Source organism: Oncorhynchus gorbuscha, linkage group LG15 (assembly GCF_021184085.1).
Source record: "Oncorhynchus gorbuscha isolate QuinsamMale2020 ecotype Even-year linkage group LG15, OgorEven_v1.0, whole genome shotgun sequence".
NCBI classification, from domain to species: Eukaryota; Metazoa; Chordata; class Actinopteri; order Salmoniformes; family Salmonidae; genus Oncorhynchus; species Oncorhynchus gorbuscha.
The window spans coordinates 78077788-78091069 of NC_060187.1; the positions used below are offsets into that span (position 1 = coordinate 78077788).

A 13282-nucleotide genomic window follows, 5' to 3' on the forward strand; every position below is an offset into this window, starting at 1 on the left:
CCCATGTCAGTGGGAGTTGTCAGGTCGCCGCCGGAGTCCGAGCTGCAGGGGCAGCTGCTGCAGATCTATGGTTATTTGTTTGGCATGGCCGCCATGCTCTGTCACCCCCCTCTCTTCCTCCTCTCTTGCTCATCTCTTTCTCCTCTCTTGCTCCTCTCTTCCTCCTCTCTTTCTTCTCTCTTCCTCTTCTCTTCCTCCTCCTCTCATTATCCTCTCTTTCTTCTCTCTTCCTCATCTCTTCCTCTCTTCCTCATCCCCTTCACTGCCTCTCACTCTCCAGAGTGGCTGCGTCTTGGCTGGACCCGTCTCCTCCGTTGCCGCAGGGGGATATCTATCTAGAAAGAGAGCTGGGCTAGGGATGGGGGAGAGAGCTGGGCTGGGGATGGGGGAGAGAGCTGCGCTGGGTATGGGGGAGAGAGCTGGGTTGGGGATGGGGGAGAGAGCTGGGCTAGGGATGGGGAGAGAGCTGGGCTGGGGATGGGGAGAGAGCTGGGCTGGGTATGGGGAGAGAGCTGGGCTGGGGATGTGGGAGAGAGCTGGGCTGGGGATGGGGGAGAGAGCTGGGCTGGGGATGTGGGAGAGAGCTGGGCTGGGGATGGGGGAGAGAGCTGGGCTGGGTATAGGGGAGAGAGCTGGGCTGGGGATGGGGTAGTGAGCTGGGCTGGGGATGCGGGAGAGAGCTGGGCTGGGGATGGGGTAGTGAGCTGGGCTGGTGATGGGGTAGTGAGCTGGGCTGGGGATGGGGTAGTGAGCTGGGCTGGGGATGGGGTAGTGAGCTGGGCTGGGGATGGGGTAGTGAGCTGGGCTTGGGATGGGGAGAGATCTGGGCTGGGGATGGGGGAGAGAGCTGGACTGGGGATGGGTGAGATAGCTGGGCTGGGGATGGGGGAGAGAGCTGGGCTGGGGATGGGGGAAAGAGCTGGGCTGGGGATGTGGGAGAGAGCTGGGCTGGGGATGGGGAGAGAGCTGGGCTGGGGATGGGGGAGAGAGCTGGGCTGGGGATGGGGAGAGAGCTGGGCTGGGGATGGGGAGAGAGCTGGGCTGGGGATGGGGAGAGAGCTGGACTGGGGATGGGTGAGATAGCTGGGCTGGGGATCTGAGCTCATGTGGATGGGGGAGAGAGCTGGGCTGGGGATGGGGGAGAGCTGGGCTGGGTATAGGGGAGAGAGCTGGGCTGGGGATGGGGTAGTGAGCTGGGCTGGGTATGCAGGAGAGAGCTGGGCTGGGGATGGGGTATTGAGCTGGGCTGGGGATGGGGTTGAGCTGGGCTGGGGATGGGGTAGTGAGCTGGGCTGGGGATCTTGTGAGCTGGGCTGGGGATGGGGTAGTGAGCTGGGCTGGGGAAATGCAGCTTGGGGATGAGGGAAGAGCTGGGCTGGGGATGGGGAAAGCTGGACTGGGGATGGGTGAGATAGCTGGGCTGTGGATGGGGGAGAGAGCTGGGCTGGGGATTAGCTGGACTGGGGATGGGTGAGATAGCTGGGCTGTGGATGGGGAGTAGAGCATTGGCTCGTCGCTCTGCTCTGGTCATGTGTTCCCTTGTTGTTGCTGTGGAGGCTCCTAAAGCTGCAGCAGTTACTCTTCATCAGAAAAGATGATGTATGTCGAGAAGCTGTTGTGTTGATTTGCTTTCCTTGCATCTTGTAGCTGACTAAAAATAGCTTCAAATGCAGTTGTTCAAGGAATATTGTGCTGATTTGAAATATATGACCTCAGAATAAGACTCTTATCTGATCTGATGTGTGTGTATGTAAGTAAGCATTTCACTGTAAGGTTGTTGTATTGTGACAAATAAACCTGTTTGCACCTGGCGCACGTGACAAATAAACTTTTGATTTGATGTGTGATGCTGTATTCATATGCTATGTGTGTTTTTATTAGTGCATATCTATGTGTGTTTGTATTAGTGCATATCTATGTGTGTTTTTATTAGTGCATATCTATGTGTGTTTTTATTAGTGCATATCTATGTGTGTTTTTATTAGTGCATATCTATGTGTGTTTTTATTAGTGCATATCTATGTGTGTTTTTATTAGTGCATATCTATGTGTGTTTTTATTAGTGCATATCTATGTGTGTTTTTATTAGTGCATATCTATGTGTGTTTTTATTAGTGCATATCTATGTGTGTTTTTATTAGTGCATATCTATGTGTGTTTTTATTAGTGCATATCTGTGTGTTTTTATTAGTGCATATCTATGTGTGTTTTTATTAGTGCATATCTATGTGTGTTTTTATTAGTGCATATCTATGTGTGTTTTTATTAGTGCATATCTATGTGTGTTTTTATTAGTGCATATCTATGTGTGTTTTTATTAGTGCATATCTGTGTGTTTTTATTAGTGCATATCTATGTGTGTTTTTATTAGTGCATATCTATGTGTGTTTTTATTAGTGCATATCCATGTGTGTTTTTATTAGTGCATATCCATGTGTGTTTTTATTAGTGCATATCTATGTGTGTTTTTATTAGTGCATATCTATGTGTGTTTTTATTAGTGCATATCTATGTGTGTTTTTATTAGTGCATATCTATGTGTGTTTTTATTAGTGCATATCCATGTGTGTTTTTATTAGTGCATATCTATGTGTGTTTTTATTAGTGCATATCTATGTGTGTTTTTATTAGTGCATATCTATGTGTGTTTGTGTCTTTTAGCCACACAGAGGAAACCTGGGACATTGTGCCGATTCCAAGGTTTATTATAACCCACCTTGCTCGCAGCAACATCACATGTTTCCGCATTGAGATCCAACCCCAATTGAATTACGAGCAGGACTCCTACTGTGCCCCTAGAGAGAAAGAGACGGAGAGATACCCGCTAATTATCAAAATCCAGAAAAGAGACGTTAAATTCTACAATCACCTAAAAGGAAGCGATTCCCAAACCGATTCCCAAACCATCGATAACAAAACCATCACCTACAGAGAGATGAACCTGGAGAAGAGTCCCATAAGCAAGCTGGTCCTGGGGCTCTGTTCACAAACACAAACACACCCTACAGAGCCCCAGGACATCAGCACAATTAGACCCAACCAAATCATGAGAAAACAAAAAGATAAATACTTGACACATTGGAAAGATTTAACAAAAAAACAGAGCAAACTAGAATGCTATTTGGCCCTGAACAGAGAGAACACAGTGGCAGAATACCTGACCACTGTGACTGACCCAAACTTAAGGAAAACGTTGACTATGTACAGACTCAGTGAGCATAGCCTTGCTATTGAGAAAGGCCGCCGTAGGCTGACCTGGCTCTCAAGAGAAGACAGGCTATGTGCTCACTCCCATTACGTTTGATGTTAAGAGGTCCATTTGCTGAAGGCACAGATTTTTGCTTTTTGGCCCGTACGATATCCTGATTTTCCAGGAGCCATGCCCACAAAATGAGGTAGAAACTGAGCTGCACTTCCTAACCTCCTGCCAAATGTATGACCATATTAGAGACACATATTTCTCTCAGATTACACAGATCCACAAAGAATTTGAAAATAAAACCAATTTTGATCAACTCAATACCACAGTGTGCCATCACAGCAGCAAGATGTGTGACCTGTTGCCACAAGAAAAGGTCAACCAGTGAAGAACAAACACCATTGTAAATACAACCCGTATTTATGCTTATTTATTTTCCCTTTTGTACTTTAACCATTTGCACATATTTACAACACTGTATATAGACATAATATGACATTTGTAATGTCTTTATGCTTTTTGAACTTCTGTGAGTGTAATGTTTACTGTTCATTTCATTGTATATTTCACTTTGGTTTATTATCTACTTCACTTGCTTTGGCAACATCAACATGTGTTCCCATGACAATAAAGCCCCTTGAATTGAATTGAATTGAAATGAGATCTAGTCTCTCTTCCGGGTTTCATCCCCAGTCTAACGGTCAAGCAGAGAGGGCCAATCAGACGATTGGGCATACTACGCTGCCTTTCTTTCAGAAACCCCCTGGTAGCGTTTGTCCAACGTTGTCTGAGGAGGGTGAGGTCTGCGCCCTTGGTTACAGGGCACAGACGTGAGAGCCGCCTCAGGATTAAGAGTCCAAGGTATTGGCTGCACGCATCAGAGAGGGGGGTTCCGTGCTGGACCTGTCATCGATGATTTCCTCCTTCCGCCTATGTGTGTCTCACACCTCAGCTGTGTCAGCCCCACAAGGTCAGCCTGGAAGACACTCAGACTGGCTGGAGGCCAGGGGGTCACACTACAGGAAACACTAACAGGGTCATTATGGGGTCAGACAGACCTGACTTCATCTGTCAGCTTTAATCTCTGAAACTCTTTATTTATCCAGATGGTGTAAATGGTGTGGCGGGAATCAGGTGGAAGCAGGTGCTAACAGCTACTCAGTCAGCTGAGAGCCCTGTAGAGGAGTCGGGCAGGGCAGACAGACCTGACTAACAGCTACTCAGTCAGCTGAGAGCCCTGTAGAGGAGTCGGGCAGGGCAGACAGACCTGACTAACAGCTACTCAGTCAGCTGAGAGCCCTATAGAGGAGTCGGGCAGGGCAGACAGACCTGACTAACAGCTACTCAGTCAGTTGAGAGCCCTGTAGAGGAGTCGGGCAGGGCAGACAGACCTGACTAACAGCTACTCAGTCAGCTGAGAGCCCTGTAGAGGAGTCAGGCAGGGCAGACAGACAGGAGGAGGCAGCGTGTTGGAATGTCCTCTCTGTAAAGCTAACACTACTCTACTGGTGTGTCGCTGGACATCAAGTAGCTCAGTGTATTAACTGACTGGTTTAATTCAATACTTCTACAGTCTGCAGATACAGCATTACACACACACACTGTACACACACTCAGTGTACACACACAGAGAAGCAAACCCCCCAGAGAGAGAGAAAAGGGGGAGACAAGGCCACAGACTCTGATAAAGAGAGCGAGCGCCCAGAGACGGCTGCTGTATTTAAACTCCATTACCACCAATGTCTCACTAATTAAACCTGTGTTTTAATTAGGAGTTGGACAGCCAGGAAAAGAGGAGGGATAAAACAATTCATTATTCCAACATAATGTTGGGAATGTACTTGTAGGTTCTCTCAATCCCTTTGTCACCCCCTGGAAGGATTCACAGTGTGTGTGTGTGTGTGTGTGTGTGTGTGTGTGTGTGTGTGTGTGTGTGTGTGTGTGTGTGTGTGTGTGTGTGTGTGTGTGTGTGTGTGTGTGTGTGTGTGTGTGTGTGTGTGTGTGTGTGTGTGTGTGTGTGTGTGTGTGTGTGTGTGTGTGTGTTTATTTGCGGGTGTATGTTGAGTAGCAATGTCCTGTGGTCAGTCAGTGAAGTGATGTTCTTCTCTCTAACACAGTTAGACAGTAATGATTAGCCTACTGTTTTATGACTGTTTAGTGTTACAGCCAAAGTCACACCGTATCCCCCTGACCATGCTTTTCCCTCTCTCTCTATTGGCAGTGTGAAGGAACTTGCACGTATTTACATTGCCAAAACAAATTCAAACGATTTATCTCTCCTCGTTTCTTCTCTCTCTCTCTCTCTCTCTCTCTCTCTCTCTCTCCCTCTCTCCCTCTCTCCCTCCCTCCCTCCCTCCCTCCCTCCCTCCCTCCCTCCCTCCCTCCCTCCCTCCCTCTCTCTCTCCCTCTCCTCTCCCTCTCTCTCTCTCCCTCCCTCCCTCCCTCCCTCCCTCCCTCCCTCCCTCTCTCTCTGTTTTAGCGGCAGATGGAGTGCCAGTAAAGGATGGGGAACAGGTAAGCCTGACATTCAGGACTTTAACTATCACTCTTAATTCACACAGCTCAGCCACCCTGTTACACCCAATGGCTCCAGCAGTGGGGTTCTCACTTCCACGAATGGGGATCTTGATCCAAGATGGTGACCAACATCAACTTTAACTCTCTACTACTGAAGCCATGAGTGCTACTGCATCTGCTTGTAGAGTAGCTAGCTAGCGCACATGTTGCTGTTGGTTTGCTAACTTCCTCTACACTCAAAATGGCGTCTGTAGCTGGAAGGAGGACCAACCACTGTGGTTGGCTCATTGCTGTTGCTATGACGTCTGCTGCTTCTCTGTCACGCCTCAGTGCTGGCTCACTGTAGAACAGTAGGGGCATCACCCACCTCTCCTCCTCTCACTCCATCCCTCACTCCTCTCTTCTCAGATCCTTTCCTCTCCACTTCTCCTTTCAAGTCCTCTCTCCTCTCCTTCCTTTTGAGATAGTGTTACTAAAATGATCTTCAGCACTTCTTGGATGATTTTCTGGCAGGAGAAAGAGGACCATTTAAATTGAAACTGAATGTACTGTACTGTGGATTGATTATGTATTTCTCCTGACACACTTGCCCTTCAAAAATGTAATTAAAAAAAGAGTGGGGGAGAGAGAGAAACATCTGTGTCAGCAGACAGACAGACAGACAGACAGACAGACAGACAGACAGACAGACAGACAGACAGACAGACAGACAGACAGACAGACAGACAGACAGACAGACAGACAGACAGACAGACAGACAGACAGACAGACAGACAGACAGACAGACAGACAGACAGACAGACAGACAGACAGACAGACAGACAGACAGACAGACAGACAGACAGACAGACAGACAGACAGACAGACAGACAGACAGACTGTAACAATAAGAGAGAGAACATGAGACCTAGGTTTTCTGGAGACTGAACACATCTGTAAGGGGACATGGCACCCGTAGCGTCCTGCTGGTTCTAAGGCCCCGGCTCTTGTATTGTCAGGAACAATTCCGCTGATACAGGACTCAGAGGTGGTGTGACAGACGCTGGTGCTTATCTAGACTGTCACCATCCCCCTTCAGCCCCTATCTCTGTCTGTCTGTCTGTCTGTCTGTCTGTCTGTCTGTCTGTCTGTCTGTCTGTCTGTCTGTCTGTCTGTCTGTCTGTCTGTCTGTCTGTCTGTCTGTCTGTCTGTCTGTCTGTCTGTCTGTCTGTCTGTCTGTCTGTCTGTCTGTCTGTCTGTCTGTTGACACAGATCTCACCAGAGAGGACACTGACACTGCTACCATCAGCCAGCTTACATCAGTTATAACACACACACACACACACACACACACACACACACACACACACACACACACACACACACACACACACACACACACACACACACACACACACACACACACACACACACACACACACACACACACACACACACACACACACACACACACACACACACACACACACACACACACACACACAGATCGCACGCACACACATGAACACATGTGCACACATTCATACACACACGTGCCTACACGCTTGCACACAGACACTTCTGTATCAGCCCCCCTCAACCCCCACTGGCATGGATAGTGCTCAGTGTTTGGTGTGTCAGATGTAACCAGAACAGAAGAGGAAATGAGAAGAGAGAGAGAATCATTCAGTCATAACATATTCACTCTGCTATACTATGGAACTGATCTGGCTTTCAACTCCTCCCTTCTCTCTGTCGTTCTGGTCTTTGACTATTCTCCTCTGTCTTTCTGTTCATTGAATCTTATCCTCTCCATCTTTATGTTCTTTGACCCTTCTCCTCCTCTGTCTTTCTGTTCATTGAATCTTATCCTCTCCATCTTTATGTTCTTTGACCCTTCTCCTCCTCTGTCTTTCTGTTCATTGAATCTTATCCTCTCCATCTTTATGTTCTTTGACCCTTCTCCTCCTCTGTCTTTCTGTTCATTGAATCTTATCCTCTCCATCTTTATGTTCTTTGACCCTTCTCCTCCTCTGTCCTGTTCTCTTATCCTCTCCATCTCTTTGACCCTTCTCCTCCTCTGTCTTTCTGTTCATTGAATCTTATCCTCTCCATCTTTATGTTCTTTGACCCTTCTCCTCCTCTGTCTTTCTGGGCTTTGATTCCTCTCTATTTTTCTGGTCTCTGACTCTTCTCCTCCACTGCCTTTCTGGACTTTGACTTCTCTCTCCTCCTCTATCTGTCTGGGCTTTGACTCTCCTCCTCTATCTTCTGGGCTTTGACTCCTCTCCTCCTCTATCTTTCTGGGCTTTAACTTCTCTCCTCCTCTATATTTCTGGCTTTAACTTCTCTCCTCCTCTATCTTTCTTTGACTCTTTCTGGCTTTTAACTTCTCTCTCCTCTATCTTTCTATCTTTCTTTCTGGTCTTTGACTCCTCTCCTCCTCTATCTGTCTGGTCTTTGTCTCCTCTCCTCTCTCTTTCTGGTCTGTCTCTCCTCCTCTATCTTTTTGGTCTTTGACTCCTCTCCTCATCTGTCTTTCTGGGCTTTGAATCTTCTCCTCTGTCTTTCTGGTAAAACCTTGTATTTGTCTCTTTGTGATCTTCTCCCTCTTTCCCTCTCCTATCCTTCTTTCTATTTCTGTATGTTGGTTATACTACTCTACCCCTGTCACTATCACTTCTCTCCTCCTCCTCTTTGTCTCCTCCCATTTCTTCCATGCATGTGTACGTCTTTCTCTCCTTGTCTCTTGTTCCTACTCTCTTATTCTCTCCTGCTCCTTCTTTCCCCATCCCTCTCTCCTCCTATTTTTCTCCTTCAGCATGGATGTTCAGACTTTTCATGGGAAAGAATCAATGTAAGTGTTGTGACATCATTCCTTCATCTACCTTTATTTCTCTATCTATTTGTTTTGATTTATTTGATTGAACTCACCTTAGGTAACCTACTACTTCGTCCCCTCACTTCCCCTCCCATCTAACTCTCTCTATACACTCTCTCAATGTAGTAGTACACTGTGCACTGTAGTGACCACAGCAAACAATCAACCAGTGTGAATGTGCACTATGTTTTTATTGATTTCAGATTATAAAAAACAACACTCCCCATACTGCACTTCAGCAGGAAGTTGTTCGAACAACGACCTTGGGAAATTAAGATTTTTTTTTGTCAAATATGACATTGTTTCTTTTTGATGCTGTATTAACCCAATATCTACCTAACTTCTCCTCTCACCTACCCTCTGAACTCTGTGTGCTTCTCTGGCACACATCTCTTCCTCCATCTCTCTGTCATCTTCTTCCCTCGCTCCTCTAGCTGTCTATGGAAGACACCACGTCCATCCTGCCTCGTCTGAAGAGGAACAACTCCAATAACTATGGGATCGGTGCTCTGGCTAAGTCCTCACTGACAGGTGTGTCAGGTGTGTGTCTGTCCTGTAACTGGTAAACTGACCCCATGTCAGCTCCCGCCTGGACAGGCGCTGGAGCCAACATGGCCCCAGAGTGGGTTCCCCTGATTCACTTCCTCTCACCATAATGATAATACTCGTCAATGGCTGACCCCCCAGTCATTGGTGGAACAACACTTAAACCTAACGACAACCCTATAAGAAAATACACTACCGACAATACATTGTTATGTGGCTTGTTGAGTTAACAAGAGGTGAGTGGGAGGTGTAGTTGTTTGTCTGTTAAGTGGTTGTTAAGCAGCGTTGAACTACTCTAGTGTCTGTGTGATGTGTCTACTGTCTCTGAGTGTAGTCTGAGATTGTGTCTGTGTGTTACAGTGTGTATAATTGTGTAATGTGCATCGTGCACTGCGCAGAGTGGTGCAGTTGTAATGTACAGTGAAGTCTATTGGAATGTAGTGAACTGCCAACTCATCATATATTGACTTGGACACATTAATTACTGAGCAAAGCCATAATGTAACCAGCAGACAGAATACAGACCGTCATGGCGGAACATGATTTCTAAAGTAGAGTGTCTTCCGCAGTGCACTGTATGCATCAGCTGAGGATGTCTTAACAGACACTGCAGGGGGAGTGGGGTTTCTGCTTAGCCAGCGCAGGCAGCTTAGCAGAGGTGTGAAAGCTATCATGTCAACAAGCCAACCTCTCATTACTGACACCCCTCTGGCCATCTCACCCCAATTAACCTCCTCTGTCCCATGATGCACCTCTCCCAGAGCAGACGTATCCATTTGCTCCTCCCTGTGCCCCATCATCCTCCTCGGTTCCACGCGTCATCTCATCTACATTATAAGCATCTCCTCCCTATTCATTTAGCCATGAATCTAAAGCATGTTCATTAAGCCGCTCATTTAACCACTCATCCAGAGGCCCTTATCAGCACCAGCTAAATACTGAATAATAACATAATATCTCATCTGTTTCCTTCCCCCTCTCTCTCCAATCTGATGCCTGTCTCCTAACTCCCCCAAACTCCACATTCACCCCTTCTGTAAACCCCTTAATATCCCTGCAACCCTCCCTTTATCCACTGTCACCCTTCTAACCCTCCCCAATACCCACATCAATCCCTACATCCCTCTTCACTTCTCCCCCTCCCTCCCCAGGTGTGAATCGCTCCATGAAGGACAAGGTGACCAAGCCTACATCCATGGCCCAAGGCCGGATGGCACACATGATCGAGTGGCAGAACTGGGACATGTCTGTGGTGGGCCCGGGGGGCGTGTCCGTCCCACGCAAGTCCACAGCAGAGCAGGAGATGGAGAGACGGTTGGAGAGCGACGCCTACAGCGACCTCAGCGATGGGGAGAAGGAGGCTCGCTTCACCGCAGGTCAGAGGGGGAGGGGAATTTGTCACTGTGAGAGGAGACAGAAGCAATATGAGTGGTTGATGCTGATCTATACAACCAGGGTGGTGTTCAGAGGAAACCCTCACAAAATGAAGCCTTTGGGAAAGAGGGTTCTCATCTGTTGAACGCCACATCATAACCAGACTGTTTATAGGTCAGCTAATCAGCATGGCACAACACCAGCCAAATATGTCAATATTAGCCTAGGCAGAGCATAACCAGACTGTTTATAGGTCAGCTAATCAGCATGGCACAACACCAGCCAAATATGTCAATATTAGCCTAGGCAGAGCATAACCAGACTGTTTATAGGTCAGCTAATCAGCATGGCACAACACCAGCCAAATATGTCAATATTAGCCTAGGCAGATCATAACCAGACTGTTTATAGGTCAGCTAATAATCAGCATGGCACAACACCAGCCAAATATGTCAATATTAGCCTAGGCAGATCATAACCAGACTGTTTATAGGTCAGCTAATCAGCATGGCACACCACCAGCCAAATATGTCAATATTAGCCTAGGCAGATCATAACCAGACTGTTTATAGGTCAGCTAATCAGCATGGCACACCACCAGCCAAATATGTCAATATTAGCCTAGGCAGAGCATAACCATAGATAGTAAATATAATACATATTAAATCTTTATTTAAATTAGCCATAGATATTAAATCATTAAGGCGCTGAGGGAAGGCAGCAGCCAACTGGGCCGTTACAATGACCCTGACTTACCCTCTGCACTCCAGGTATCCTGCAGCAGTTTGCCATCTCCCAGGCAACGCTCATGGCCTGGACCTCCATGGATGGAGAGAGCCTGAGGTCAGGGTCCAACCAGGGCAGTGTGGCTCACCTCAGCGAGGTTAACCAGGAGAGCATCACCAGCCGAGGTAAGAGACAACAAATATGCTTGACAAACTTCAGTAGCACCAATCAACTAGGGCAACCAAGTTTAAGGGATAGTTTAAGGAGCTAAATAGGATCCTGCACTGCGGAACCTTGTCTACAATGTGCAGACACACACGTTTATGCACAGGCTTGAGAACAGGCAAAGCTGGAGTGTAGTGTGTGGGCTACATTATGCGTCATTTTGCTCAGTAACGAAGGCATCTTATTCCGTCTCAGCCTGGAGGGTTAACTCCGTGCTAATTTCAGATTCGCAAACACAGCCCGGGGGAATGCAAGACCAGGGATTTCAACTGTATAAATAGTCCACTTGGTCATTATTATTCCACATCGCTGTGCTGTCCGTTACAGTGCTCCTGTATTTCTCCTTCTCATGCAAAGAGGCGTTCAGACATGGAGACATGTTGAAATCATGATGTGGTTTTCTCCCTGTGGTTTGTTATTAAGAGATAACAAATGGCCTTGAGGCTGTGTGATGATCATTAGTTGAATCACAACTTCATGTAATTATATTGCCTGAAGTCAAATAACCGTAGAATGTTAGTATTAAACATGATTTGGCTGTCTCTGGATGTATTTTGACAGTTTTGAGTCATCATTAAAGTGATATAATGTGAGGTTGCCGGCATGATGCTTGCTAACTCTTAGCACCGCCATATCAACTCAGATCATGTATATACACCATTCCTCTATCTGAAACTTGTTAGGCCAATGTCACAAAGACGTGTCTTCGTGTGATTTACCTCATTATTTTGTGTTTGACAGCTTTTTTGTATATAACGGCATTGGCAACACACAAACTGATATATTCTTCCATTTACTTCCTCCTTCACACAAAATGGCAACCATACGTCAAAAGTTTTAATATTGTTACCAGTCAGTGGGGGATATTAGTCGCCTTGTTCATCCGTAACAAAACCAGATTGGAATATGAGATGGCAAAAACTACCATGACTCACTCTTATTCATATCAGCCATGCTATTGGCTGAATTATATTTCATTTTAATGCAGGGCAGACAGACTCCCCAATGGCTATACAGAGTCAAAGTGCTGATGTATTAGACTACTCGGTGTAGCTACACTTGATGTCTGTCTAAAGTCATTTTCTCAATTATAAAATTGGGTCTGAGAGGGTTGGGGTGTCCCCCAGGGATATCACATGATTCCACTCCAGGTTTCCTCTTTCGGGAAAAGGCTGATGTCAGCATTGTAGATTTATTTGCAGTTTGATGTCCATGAGGTCCAATGTAGTGCATCCGTCAAGGACAACCAACTGTTTATCCCGCCTCTTCACTCTTCTATTTTCTCGTTCTTTTCATCCTCTCAGACCAGATATTGCACCACTCCTCTGCGGACATGTGGCCCAACACCTATGTCGCCCAGGGCCTCTACTGCCTCTCCTCCTCTGATGCCTGGGAGCCAATCAGCAACGAGCCCTCCGGAGTGGCCTCTCCCGCTGCTGGCTCCTACGTGATGCCGCAGGGCGGGACTTCCTGTGATGGGTATGATGGGAACGCGTTGCAGCAGCAGCAGTTCAACCTACAGCAGCAGAGTCAGCTCCAGCAGCTGCAGCAGCTACAGCAGATACAGCACTACCAGCAACAGCAGCTCCTGTATCAGCAACAACAGGTGAGGAAACACAACAGTCTAAAATGAGAGGAAAGCATTAACCATTTATTTCCATGGATAGACAATATTCATTCATGGTGTAGTCGGCCAGCTGACATTTTGTTTTTTAGTGTGTTTTTCTCTTTTTTCTCTGGGGTATTTTGATCGAGACAAGAATACTGAATTCGGCCTTTGATATGGTAATATCGTCAGAGATTCATTATTGTATCTCGCTTCTTAGTACAACACA

The 13282-nt window shown here is 46.8% G+C and overlaps 1 protein-coding gene across 4 annotated transcripts in view; it reads left to right on the plus strand.

The window, feature by feature from the left end:
- The window catches only part of LOC123996379, a 34356-nt gene that overhangs the window by 15080 nt on the left and 5994 nt on the right, over positions 1–13282 (plus strand). The window contains exons 2-7 of one of the 4 annotated variants that reach the window (XM_046299763.1): positions 5679–5713; positions 8517–8552; positions 9011–9116; positions 10274–10498; positions 11267–11407; positions 12752–13053. In XM_046299763.1, coding sequence (XP_046155719.1) covers positions 5679–5713; positions 8517–8552; positions 9011–9116; positions 10274–10498; positions 11267–11407; positions 12752–13053 — 845 coding nt within the window. The remainder of the gene's footprint in view (positions 1–5678; positions 5714–8516; positions 8553–9010; positions 9117–10273; positions 10499–11266; positions 11408–12751; positions 13054–13282) is intronic. The other 3 variants (XM_046299764.1, XM_046299765.1, XM_046299766.1) reach the window with 3 other exon arrangements.